Source organism: Dreissena polymorpha, chromosome 3, assembly GCF_020536995.1.
Source record: "Dreissena polymorpha isolate Duluth1 chromosome 3, UMN_Dpol_1.0, whole genome shotgun sequence".
In the NCBI taxonomy this organism is placed as follows: domain Eukaryota; kingdom Metazoa; phylum Mollusca; class Bivalvia; order Myida; family Dreissenidae; genus Dreissena; species Dreissena polymorpha.
In genome coordinates, this window is record NC_068357.1 from 13,802,619 (window position 1) to 13,816,669 (window position 14,051).

A 14,051-nucleotide genomic window follows, 5' to 3' on the forward strand; every position below is an offset into this window, starting at 1 on the left:
AGTAAGAAAACTAATCCTATTTATTGTATGATTTCCATGATTTATACAAAATGATATGTAATTTATTGTGGGTATTATTTTGAAGGTCTGATGTTATTTGTATCTGCACTAACTTACATAATAAATATTTTTCAATGAATACAGTTTAACCACTTCAGGAAGTGCAGATGCAACTAATGATGTATTTATTATACGAGTCCCGTTTTTAGAAAACTGGACATAATGCATGTGCGTAAAGTGTCGTCCCAGATTAGCCTGTGCAGTCCGCACAGGCTAATCAAGGACGACACTTTCCGCTTTTACTAGATTTTCAGTAAAAAGGGACTTCCTTTAAAAGAAAAATACCATTTAAGCGGAAAGTTTCGTCCCTGATTAGCCTGTGCGGACTGCCAAGGCTAATCTGGGACGACACTTTACGCACATGCATTATGCCTGGTTTTCTCAGAACACTACTCATATATATATGCCCACCTAGTTCAGTGTCCAGATATTTGGTCAGCCCCTGCTCCAAGATTGCCTTTACTCCTGGACCAGTCCAGCTGGAGGCGGGGCCAATGTCTGTACCAATTGCTTCATAGGCCACACCCTTGGAGTTGGGGTCAGAGATTTCCTCCCCTGCCAAGAAGTCCACAGTCTCCTGCCAAATCTTTGTGCCCTTGAGGAAGCATTCATCTCGCTTTACCAGCGTCAGAATCTGAAGAAAGTCTTCTAAAGACACCTTGTTCTGTGATGGAAAAAAATCATTTGTTATCATTTGGAAACAGCTAATAAAAAAATAATTCAACCTCTCTGGTTTCATTAAAAAAATATAATTAAAAAAGATCAAGTAGTTTACAACTATCTGTAAGGCAATCCTGGTTTTCAAAACATGGCAGGAATCAGGTGAATCCAGATCATTAAATTCTCACATAAACAAATAGCAATGTAATGTTTTTTATTAAATAAATGAATATGTAAAACTAGCAATTACAAGGTGATTTGGATCAATTCTGAGATGCAGCACATTCCAGCAATGACCTACTTTATCACATGACTGACTATTGGGGTTATTTACCCTCGGGACTTCGGTTAAAAACCATTGCCCGAGCACACTGCTTAACATAGGACTCTGCATAAAAAGCCGAAAACGGCCATAAAATGGACAGCCCGATTTTACTGGGCTGTACCATGGGTATAAATATAAAACTTTGCAGTGTTGGTGTGGTGCCTTAATAAAAATCTATTGGTTTAAAAAAATATAACCTTTATATGAAGCGTTAAAAAGACGCAGTGCTATACAGTGAGAAGGCCTAACGCGGTTAAAAAAGCGGCGTTTTTATTGGTTGATGCGCTTATATAACGATGGCGCTGATTGGCCGAAATTTCTTATTAAGGATTGCCAGTAGGTCAATCCGTTTTAAAATAGATTTTCCCACGGCTGACTTTGTACTTTTAAGAAAAAGTAAACAATAATGGTTTATATGCAAAAATATAAATGAAAGAAAAAGAATGAGTTAATCCAAAAGAACTTGGAGTTGTTTTATAGTATTAGATTACTATGTTTTTGTTACGTTACTGTACTTATTATTAATTTATATCATTCATATGATGTTGTTATTGTATGTTATTCTTTGTATTGTTTTTTAAGGAGGAGAGAGAGAAAGAATAGCCCAATTTTTATAAGTAAAGATGGTGAAAACACACATACTGTTGTATGTGGCAGCATCATTACCAGACCCACTGTTCAGTATATACTGCAATGGGTTTGTTGGAGTCTTTAGACTTTGTGATCTGTGGTTTAAAAAATTGAATCCAAATAGGACTATTTTAATATATTAATTATAGAAAAAGGAATACACAGATGTGTAATATGTTTGTGTAACAAAATAATAATATTTGAGGGTTTTCCAGATCACAAAGTGGTTGAACATTGCCACAATATGTTTACATGCATTGTCAAGTACCATTTTTATGTGTATGTTTAAAGTTTAAACTAAGCGCCAAACAACAAGATCTAATCATAAGAGAGATATGTTTATATCTAAGAACATTTATTAATAGGGATGCCAGAGCCTGATTTACCAGCTCTCAAATGTAGAGTAAAGTTGCATGTGCAAATGCAATTATATGAGAAGGAAAGGAAAAAAAAAAAGACAATATATGATATCACATAGAGTGTGTAACTCTCAATTATATATTAATATTGCAATTGAGTATTGAGTTGTTAAAAAATTAATGAGTACAAGTTTATGTATGTGGCTCAATGTTGAACACTTGCAGACAGGGAATATAGCCGTAATGCTCCAACATAAGACCCTGTCTGTATGGAACTTAAGGAGGATTGGGCTATGGAAAGGAGAGATCCCCCCAGAGTGGCATTAAAACAATATTTAAAAGTGGGTTTAGTAATAAACCCTTATATGTTAAGGGCAATAACTTACGTGTCTCCAAACGGTCACCTTCATAGGGCCACATAAAAATTAAGGGTAAGACAATGTACTTTACAGTTAAAACTAAGACAAAGACAGCTAAATTTGTACAAGATGTACATTATTTACAATATGTACAGGATTATATGCATTTATATATTTAAAATACATGTTGCCACCCTGGAGGGTTGAAAGAAGGAGAGATTTTATGGAAGTGTAGGCCGATGTGGGTGGGGGAAAAGAAGAGCCAGCAGGGGTGGTGTCACTCAGTTGTACTAAGGGAGGTAATTGTGATGATGAAGTCTACAATGGTTGTTTCCCCTGGACCAGAGGGAGTGCACGGTAAATGAAAAATAGTTTGTATACTATTGAAGGAAAATTGATAATGGTAAGATGTAAAATGGCAAAAAGACCAAATATTACCTAGATACGTTAAGATAAACCCAAAAAGCTCTAATCTATCCAATATTATTAGTATACTGATGATAACATTGGAGGAAATAATACTAAAGTACCTTATATGGTATCCAAAATGACAATTAGACAGTAAAACCGAGGCAATTTGCTATATAAAATAGCAATTTAATATAAAAATTAGGATATTTGCTATAAAAGTAGCAATGTTAACATGAGTTAATGCAATAATAATAAAATTAAGGCAATTTGCTATATAAAATAGCAGTTTTCACAAAAATAAGGAAATTGCTACACAAGATAGCAATTATAATAATCCTTAATGTACTCCAAGGTACAAGATTAGTACTTTCAACAAGGTCGACAATACTTTGTCCTAGATAGGGCTAAATAGGTGTTTATAATGGTATAAGGCCCTGCACCGTGCACTCCAGTCCGACATGGTTCTTTGAGTTTGAAGGGGAAAGGGTGGGGTGTCAAAGAGGAAGGGAGGGGGTGCAATGCAGCCAACAATCCCAGGTTACTGGACAGCCTCGTCCTTTCTTGTAGTAAGAAATGCCATAAAATATGATTATATTAAAAAACTGAAAAATGTAAATGGTGGACTAACGTCATGCTCTCATAAAAAATGTATTAAAATAAAGAAGACCAGGTCAATGCCATTGGCCTGATTTAGAAAGGGCGGGGTAGAACAATAAACCCATTAAAAACTAAAATAAAGGTTGTGTAAAAGCGACACAAATCCAACACAATTATTTGATTACATCAGGTTTGTGCAGAGATTACACATTTTTAAAAGAAAACAGTCACAAGACTGTATAATTAGGTGGGTGTTGGCTGCTCTCCCTCCCCCAATGACCTAGATTTTGTCAGTTATTTGACAATCTAGTAAGTATTTGGCGAGGGCAGAGAAGACCGGGCCCCTAGCTGCTCCCTTGGGGTCTAGCACGTTGGTAAGGTTAAAAACTAGTCCATGGGAGTGCAATGCAGCTTCAAGGTGGTCCCTCTGCGCCTTATGGTGAGGACAGTGTAGCAGCATGTGGGGCGCAGTGAGAGGTTCCTGGCACCTAGGACATGCAGGGTCTATACCGAGGACATACTTTCCTGCGCCACCGGGTAATAGGGTGGTTCCCATCCTCAGGCGCGTGATGGCTCTGTCAAGCACAATGCTTGCTGAGTATCTGTCAGGCGGCCTGAGGGTTTTCGCAGGTCTAGTAAAAGTATGTCGACGGGAAGACAAATTGTCGGTCCGGAGATTCCACTCGCCCAAAACAAATTTCTTTGTCAGGGAGTAGATCTCAGAAGGTGCCAGGGGTTCCCCAACATCTACGGCCCCCCTCAAGAGGCCCTCTTTGGCCCCCCTGTCGGCCTGTTCATTCCCACTGATGTTGACATGTGCTGGACACCATACTAATGTGACCTTTAAAGATTTATCTAGGCACTGTTGATGAAGTTCCAAAATGCTAGCTAAAATATCAGGCCTAGATCTGCTATTTCTGTTTTTTATGGACTCAAGAGATGACATTGAGTCTGATAAAATAGCAGTTTTAGTAGGTTTATTGACCAATATCCAGCACAGAGAGAATTTAATTGCCAAAAGTTCTGCTGTAAAAATAGAGAGATTGTTGCTGAGCCTGTGCGTTTTACTAATGTTTTTTGAAGGGATTACAAAAGAGTTGGCTACCAAACCAGAGTTAGGGCATTTGGAGCCGTCAGTGTAGATTTTTAGATGCTCAGCATACATTTTATCTATAAGAGAGAGAGCTTCTGACTTGATGAGTTGTGGCAAGTCAGTTTTCGTTATTTTATTAGAGAGTGATAGGTCAACATCAATGGGTCCAAGCGTCCAGGGGGGGGCCTTGGAGGGCCTCAGGTCTGCCACATGTACCTTGTCGAGACCGGCATCCTCAACCAGGGTCCTAATACTCGCACCAAAAGGTAGGGCGACATGCTTACGCTTAAGTATTTTACCCTTGACGAAGGTGCCAGTCCCGACAAGTTTGTTTACGGGGTTTGAACCATGCCGAGACTTAACCCTGGCCCAGAAATTGAGGGACTGTTGTTTTCTACGCAAGTCAAGAGGTAACACACCGGCCTCCTCCTCTAGCAGTGCACACGGTGTACAGTTTAGGGCTCTCAGAGCTATCCTTAGGGCCTTGTGTTGAATGGCATCAACCATTTTTAGTGCGTTTGGCTTAGCACATGCATAGATTTGGGCTCCATAATCTAGCTTTGGACGTATAAGGGACTTGTAGAGTGTTAAGAGGCTATTTTTATCTGATCCGAAACCTGTGCCTCTTAACATTCTCATTAAATTTAGGTCCCTTTCGCACCTTTCTGCCAAATATTTGAAGTGGTGAGTAAAGGTTAACTGTTTATCTAGGTACATACCTAGAAATTTCACCACTTTTTCAAAGATAATTTTGGTGCCGCCTAAATTTAAGTCCAAAGAGTGCTGAAATTGTTCGCCAAATAGTACTCCTACTGTTTTGGTTGGAGAAATTTTGAATCCCCATTCAATTGCCCATTTCCATATGGAGTCTAAGCCTGCTTGAGCCCTCTTTTGCAGGCGTAACATGTTAGACCCCTTTAACCAAGTGCCTGAGTCATCGGCAAACTGGGAGATAACCATTCCTGAATCTTTTACGGCATCAGGTAGACCGTTTACGATGAGGGAGAACAGAGTTGGGGATATTACGGACCCCTGAGGGGTTCCGCGGTCAGTTATGGCTACCTCTGATAACTCCCCATCGACCCTGACCTGGATTTTACGGCCCTCTAGGAATGCTCTGAGGTAGTGGAAACAGTATCCAGTGATTCCATAGTCAGCTAGCTTTTTTAGTATGCCGAAGGTCCATGTTAAATCAAAGGCGGCTTGAAGGTCCAAAAAAATTGCTAATACTGATTGCCCTTGATTTTTTGCAGAAAGAATATCATGTTGTAATCTAGCTAGCTGATCAAGAGTAGATCGCCCCTTCCTAAAGCCAGACTGGAAGGGGTTTAGTATGTTATTTGATTCCAATAAGTGTTCTGATCTATTTTTGACCATTATTTCTAGTAATTTACCTGCATGTGATGTTAGACTTATTGGTCGATATGAGTTTGGATCATTTTTGTCTTTACCAGGTTTAGGAATTGGAATCACTGTGGCCTGCTTCCACTCGGGTGGTATCCTGCCTGTCCTATACACCTGATTGAATAGGTTAAGCCAGATTTTTAGAGTTATGGCTGGCATATTTTTAAACATTAAATATGCTATTTTGTCAGGCCCCGTGGCGGTGTTGCTCCTGCTGTTAATGGCACTTAATAATTCTGTAATAGTGAAAGGTAAATTGAGAGGCGTGCTATTATCCCCAGGCTCATTTAAAATATTTCGGTGCTCAGTCTCAAACCGCTTTTGATAATTCAGAGTTTCAACGGGAAGGTTTGAGTCACTGGAGACAGATTGGAAATGTCGTACCAAAAATTGAGCCTTGTCCCTTGGGGTAGTGGCAATTTCGCCTTTGTATTTAAGTAGCAGTACAGGGGTGAATGAATTTCCTTTAATTCTGTGAATTTTTTGCCAAAAATCTCTAGTATTTTTCTTATTAATGATAGCTGAATCACAGAATTCTTTCCAATTTTGAGATTTTGCGTCCAAAATAACCCGCTTTGCCTGATTTTCGAGGGACCTATAATTAAGAAGATTATGCTCAGCGGGGTTCTTTTTAAGGATTTTTAAAGCATTTTTACGATCCTGTACCGCATTGGAGCACGCCTCATTCCACCACGGGACCCTATTTCTGGCTTTGACCTTGCCGGAGGAGACCGGTATGCTACATTCCGCTATGGACAGTATCCTGCTGGTTAAGTTAATACAAAACAGATTTGGATCCTGGGAGTGAACATCTGCAAGGGAGAGATCTGAGCAGAGGTCCCTAAACTGAGCCCAATTAGCTTTATCCAATAAAAACTTTTGCTCCCCTGAGCATTGGGCCTCAGTTCCCTGTGCAATATAGTTGAGCAGGGTAACCTGTTGTGGGAGGTGATCAGATCCCATGGTATCTTTAACAGTTGCCCATGCAGACGCATTTGCTATCCTGGCATTAACAGCAGTAAGGTCAATGTGGGAGTTTAAACCAGTGGGGTTAAGCCTGGTTGGAGAACCGTCATTGAGCAGTATAAGATCTTGCTCGTCCAACCATTCTATTACCGCCCGACCTTCTGCATCTGAATTTATGGAACCCCAAGCAGGGTGATGTGCATTAAAGTCGCCTGTGAATATTACATCAAAGGGTCCTTTAATGGTCCTTAATTCCTTAAAGAGGCGGTTCAGGGTTTCAAGATCACATCCTCTTGAATATAAGTTGACCAGGATAAGAGGCCGGTTCTTGTCAATAACCAATTTAATTGCTAATGCCTCAATAGCAGTGCTACCATCAGATTTAAATTGGTTGTTCACTCCCAGGTGTTCATAATTAATTGTATTTTTAATATATATGGCAAGACCACCAGCAATATTTTGGTTTGAAGTAACATAATTCTTAAATTCGCAGTTATACCCTGGTATTTGTTTTACAGAAATATTTGAAAATTTAGTTTCCTGTAAACATATGATATGGGTATTAGGGTTGCAGTCAATAAAATATTTTAATTCAGTAAATTTGTTGGCGGAAAGACCACCAACATTGAATGAAATTATTTGCAGGTTACTGTCCATAGTGGTGCGAAATTAACTTGCGTTTAATCTGATTTATTGAGTGGTGAGGAGATTTAACTCTTAGTTTGTGGCCTGCACAGGCCCCTTTGAGTTTCGCGGGGGTCCTGGCAAGCCGAACGTGTTTCTTATTTGCGGGGAGGGTACCGCTGGCCGGGGGGGGGGCATCCTGGATCTGCTACTACTATTGGAGGATCCCCAGTTCCAGAATGGATTTTATTAGTTAAAATTTTATCAGGGGGGATAACCTTTGTTATTGATTCTCTGCAATTTTTGAATCGAGAATCAATTTTGTTATAAATGTAAGATATAACTCGACTCCCAGTGGGCCTTTTCTGGTCCTTTATTATCTCAGCAACCAGATCCGCCAGCTCGCTGAGATATATTTTCCTATATGTGGGACCTGTTGCTGGCGGATCCTTGATTTTAATAAATGAGTCCCCTTTATCACATTCCAGCAATGACCTACTTTATCACATTCCAGCAATGACCTACTTTATCACATTCCAGCAATGACCTACTTTATCACATTCCAGCAATGACCTACTTTATCACATTCCAGCAATGACCTACTTTATCACATTCCAGCAATGACCTACTTTATCAATCAGCTTCAGCAGGATTCGGACTGTATAGACTTGAATGATTCCTCTGAAATAGGTTTCCACAGCAACCAGATATCCTGTGAGAAGCTTCCTTAAACAAGAAATGTTCAGCTGATTTCAAAATGACATAGATTTTATAAAATTACAATTTGTATTGGCAAGTATATGCAAATATCAAATCATAAGACTCTAACATCATATACAACACATTTTTACAAACAATAATCTAATTTGTGCGTCATATTTTTATTTGCATTCTGACTGCATTTGGTTTATATGCAAAACAGTTTTTGTACCCACAAATTCAAACTTATTACTTACATTCAAGTTAAGCAAAAAAAAACTTGATTAGCAAGAATATGTGTGTTTTAAATTCTAAAACAACATTTCATATGCATATTCTAATGTTCGATCTCATAAACAATTCCATATTTTTTGTAGTGACATACATAGGCCCCTGCCACTAGGTGTTAGAAGAACAAATTCATATGAGCCTTGGTGTGGAAAACAGGGTTTAATGCATGTGCTTATTTATAAAGTTTTCTCCCAGATTAGCCTATGTGGTCTGCACAGGCTCATCAGGGACAACACTTTACGCCTCAACTGTATATTTGCTACAGAGACATTTCCATGTAGTGAGAAAATTGATAAAAACGGAAGGTGTCGTCCCTGATCAGCCAGTGTGGAATGCATATGCTAATCTGGGACTACACTGTACCCTGATGGATTAAACCCCGTTTTCCAGACCATTGCTCCAATTAAATTGTATGTATGCATTATGACCCCATATATCTAGTATAACAACATATATCCAGCAGTACTGCTTACCTGGTGGCAAGGACAGTTGTTTTATCAAGGCAAGGTGCTGCTGGGAGACTGGCGAGCCCTCGACAGATGAACACCAGGGGGATGGGACCCCACTCCCCTTCACAGACATTCTGAATGGTCCTGCAGAAATAGGCACCTGCAATACAGGTACAAGATGTTAAGTCTGGCAGAAATAGGCACCTGCAATACAAGTACAAGATGTTAAGTATGGCAGAAATAGGCACCTGCAATATGGGTACAAGATGTTAAGTATGGCAGAAATAGGCACCTTCAATACATGTACAAGATGTTAAGTATGGCAGAAATAGGCACCTGCAATACAAGTACAAGATGTTAAGTATGGCAGAAATAGGCACCTGCAATACAGGTACAAGATGTTAAGTATGGTAGGAATAGGAGCCAAAAATACAGGTGCGACTAAAATATGTCATACCAAAAACATTTGCATAAAAATACAGGTACAAGATGTTAAGTATGGCAAAAAAAGTAACCAAAAATACAGGTGCAAGTCAAAAATGTTATGGCAAAAACTGTAGATGGAAATACAGGTACAAGCGTGTTTGGCAAATATAGATCACTAAGACACAAATTCAGGTGCAGGTATAATATACTAAAATATGTTAAGTCAAAAATTCACAATCGAAATACAGGAACAAGCCACATATGTTATGGAAGGTACAAGTTAATCATGTTATGGCAACAATTGGAAACTAAAATACAGGTACAAGTCAATCATGTTAAGGCAGCAATATGCAATTAAAATACAGGTACAAGTCAAACATATTAGGGCAAAATAGGTAACTAAATACAGGTGTAAGTCAAACATGCTATTGCAAAAATGCAGGTAAAATATGGATGCAAGTCAAACATGTTATGGCAAAATTTCACAACTGAAAAACATGCACTAAACAAATATGTTATGGCAAAATTATGCACTTGGAATACAGGTAAAATTGACAATCAGACACATGCACCCCCACCCACCCAAATAAAATGCCACCTGTATGTTTTAGCCAAACCATACATATGTGCCTCCCTTAGCTTCCAGGGACATATGATGCTCCTTTATTTATGATAAAGACACTGACCCGACCAAACACTGACCGTCTCAAAATACTGTTCATACAAACTAGTGGTATCATTAATTATCAAAGCAAAAGAACATCTTAAGGTAGCCTTGAATGTGCCAAAAAAAAAAGAGTCTTTTATTAATAAATTGTTAAATGCAGGTATTATTCAAAACAAACTATTTTAAACAAACTATCATTTGTAAGAACCATTAAAAAAATGACTGCCTGAAATCTGAACCTATCACTATAATTCTGATTTGTGTGGTCAAAATATTCATCTGAAATTACATATCATATTTTTCGAAATGGTCTAGCAAATATATTGAAGCATCAAATACTGGTATCATTTACAATTGCACATGAAACATTGTTCTGATGCTGCGTTGTGCAGCAAGCATACTTTAAAATATGGATATGCTCAACTTAGCTTTAAGTATCCAAATCATAAGTACTCATTCAAGTTTGATGGACACTGGCCAACAAGTCCCAAGAACTGTTCTTGCCAATCAAAACCATGCAGCCATCCAGAGCAACAATGAGAAACTAATTCACAGGGAGAGAGAATGCATCTCATTCACAGCCTTGTTTTCTATAAATATAATAAATAAACTTTAATTAATATATTACTTTTTCTTTGGATATATGCTTTTTTATAACCCTGAAAATGTATTGCCAAGCACATACATTACACAAAATTGTATTCTCACTGCAAGCCCACAACTGGCCCATCAAAGAAATTCACTAATTAACAACTAATCAGGATCAATCAGAATCAATCACTTTTAATCTAAACAAATTAACAAATGCAAAAAAAAATCAGTTTGCAATGTTAGGTACCAGGTTTGCAGATCACTACAGACTGCCAAGTATCTGGGTTAAAGGTGTGAACAGCATTACCATTGTCAAAGACCACTTCAAAGATGACTACTTTGACAGTTTGGACACTTTTCTTATGCAATGTTGCATGTAAGGCAAAAAGCCATGGCAGACTTACCATAGCATTTCAGATCAACTGAGAAAAAATGCAGCACATATAAACTCCAGTATTTGATAGTTTGCCACAAACTCTTGACAGAATCTAGACAAGCATATGCATGCAATTATTTATTCAGTAAAAACTTAACATTTTTAAATTATCATTAAAAAAGGCTCATTGAAAAAAAAATTAATTTGTTCCAAAACTGACTGTTGTATAGTAAAGTAAGACAACTGAAAGATAGCTTGCATCCTACTCATAGTTGCAATCACAAGACAGCAACACTCGTGAATCATGCTGGACTTTATTGCGTCTGCTAAGAACCTTCGGAACCTTTTGGTTCTACACAACTGGGTAGCAGTACAGATCAGATTGCTGGGTAAGTCTGCAGTGGGAAATAGTGTTTTAAACAAATACACTGTCTTGTAAAATTCTGAAGTGTATAACCTGTTTTAAGTTTCAAAGATTCAAATATTTTTGACATGATAAATAACTCACAAAAGACTATCCATTTTATGTTAAAATATAATGCTTGTAGCATTTTTGGCTGCAGTGTAATCTGTTTTCCACTATTAACCTTTCTTTAAACAATATTAAAATCATCATTTTCTAAAATGTTTAATAAAAAATATTTGCATATGTAGGATTGGTGAAAAACAACTGAATGTGTGTTTGACATATATCAGAGAGATATAACATCAGTATTTATCAAAACATTAGTATATCTAAACTTAAAAACACAATAGTTGGCATGTATTCCTCTGTTTCAAAAGACAACCATGCAGAAGCCATTACTCGCAGGATTTTCAAACACGATCTCCAAAGGCACAGCTCAGACATGTCAACCAACTTCCTGCGACTCTCGTTAACCAATGGCGTCCGGGAAATGCTTGAACAACTAAGGAAAAGTGTAGTCAAGAAAGTACAAAAACTGGCCAGGGAGGTACTTATACACATGAACGATGAAGGCAGGTCGAGTCAAGAGCATATGACTGAGGACGACGAAGATGTTCCCACAATGCCCATGGATTCAGCTGCCGGGGAGTTCACCTCCATAACAGGGCTGACATTGCGTGGGGAATAAATATTGAGTGAGTCTGTTGGACTTATAAAACACATGGGGCTGGCATTGCCTGGGGAATAAATATTGAGTGAGTCTGTTGGACTTTCAAAACACACGAGGCTGGCATTGCCTGGGGAATAAATATTGTGTGAGTCTGTTGGACTTTCAAAACACACAGGGCTGGCATTGCGTGGGGAATAAATTTTGAGTGAGTCTGTTGGACTTGCAAAACGAATGGCTTATTTCATCCAAAACAAGGACTGTAACTTATTACTTTATGTGTGAATTTCTCTGCATTATATTTGTGTAATTTTGACAGTGTTTAATCTAAGTAGTCTTAGTGTCACCAATAAAACGAAGAAAATGGAGTTAAAAATATATAATTCTATGGAGCAAAAGTGGAAAGTGATTTATTAATGCAATGTCTTGCTGATTATATATCGAGGGCTGAACGGAAGACTGTTGTAACTCATATTAAATAAAGAAGGAGATACTGCAGTTCTGTTCAGCCCTCGATACATTCCAAGCTGTTAATATATATGTATACATGTTTGCAAAATGTATGTACTTATGGTGCTATCATGGAATCGTATGCAATCATCATCATCATCATTCATTATCATCATTCATTTACATCATTCATTATCAATCATGTGCTAATTTAAATTGGTCTAATTTGTATAATTATTATTTCTTGTTATATTTAAACAAGTAAGAATTAAAATGGAATCTTTGGCAATTGTCTATAACATTATGAGAATGTTCCATGAGTTTAATGATGCTGTAATAAAGAAACAAAATAAACAAAGATAAATGTTATAATTGTGCTTGATGACTACATACCCTGCCCATTAAAACCACATTAAATGTGCAATAAAATAAGAGTGATTTTTTTCTGAATTCTACTTGTAATAAAAGCTTATCTCTTTACTACCGTATACGTGCGCTTATAAGACGCCCTCGCTTATAAGACGCACCCCGACGTCGGACTTTATAATGGGTGGATTTGAGACTGACCCGCGTGTAAGACGCAGTCAAATTTTGCCGTATTCATCGGCCGGAAAATGGCCGAAAAATGGCAGAATGTTAAAGAAAATCATCAATTAGTAAAACATTGAGAATTTTTCAAACTCGCGCTGCATACAATTAGTAATTCACGCAAGTCTGAAAAATAAAACAATCAAACAACAAAGTAAATAATATTTGTTTATTTTATGATATATTAGTGGGTTTTAATTTATTTTCAAGTATTATTAATGCAATAAAAATAATTATCAAATTGACAAAATTTCTAACAATTGCGTATTAATCATTTGCCCTAACAATTGCAAACAATTGCAAACATATTACGTTCGTAATATCAATGCACAAGCAAAATTGATCGTGTCAGTCATCTTAATTGTATTGTTTGACAGGTATTGAAATCTTAAATAGGCAGATATTTTGAAAGCGTTTAGTTTTATTACCTAGATTATGCAAATTTTACGCCCATTGTCTATCAACAATAGGTAACGCCTACTTTCATAAAATTAGCCAATCGCGTGATAGAGTGATAGACTCCGAAGCGCAGATCGAAATCACGTGTCAAGAAGAAAGCCATATGCGGATAATTGCATGCGGTCGCTCTTTGCTCCCGTCGTTGTTGGCCCCTAATAAATAATGTGTCATCGGTATTAGTGGGTCGTCTGAATAAACGTGTTTATTTAACAATTGACAGTTGCAAACTTGTAACTTATTTCAGAGGATACCCTAATTGCCAATTATGTCTTAATTGAAAATTAACGACGTGGAACAAAGACGATCGGGTGATACAAACTTGTCAAATAGCATTTGTAATCAGCAGCGTGTTTATTAAACAATTGACAGTTTCAAACTGAGAATTGATTTTGCTGTTGTTTTAAGCATGTTGGCATCGAGTTGCCGCTTACACACGTATACTATAATGGCCAATTTATATGGCATTTAACGACGTCGCGCGCAGACAATCAGGT

General features: G+C 37.7%; 1 protein-coding gene across 1 annotated transcript in view; it reads right to left on the minus strand.

Moving 5' to 3' along the window:
• Nucleotides 1-14,051, minus strand: part of LOC127872051 (probable methyltransferase TARBP1) — a 65,393-nt gene that overhangs the window by 14,236 nt on the left and 37,106 nt on the right. Inside the window, exons 7-9 of the mRNA XM_052415387.1 lie at nt 8,952-9,087; nt 8,118-8,214; nt 472-724 (exon numbers count right to left, since the gene is read on the minus strand). Of these exons, the coding sequence (XP_052271347.1) occupies nt 472-724; nt 8,118-8,214; nt 8,952-9,087 (486 nt within the window). The remainder of the gene's footprint in view (nt 1-471; nt 725-8,117; nt 8,215-8,951; nt 9,088-14,051) is intronic.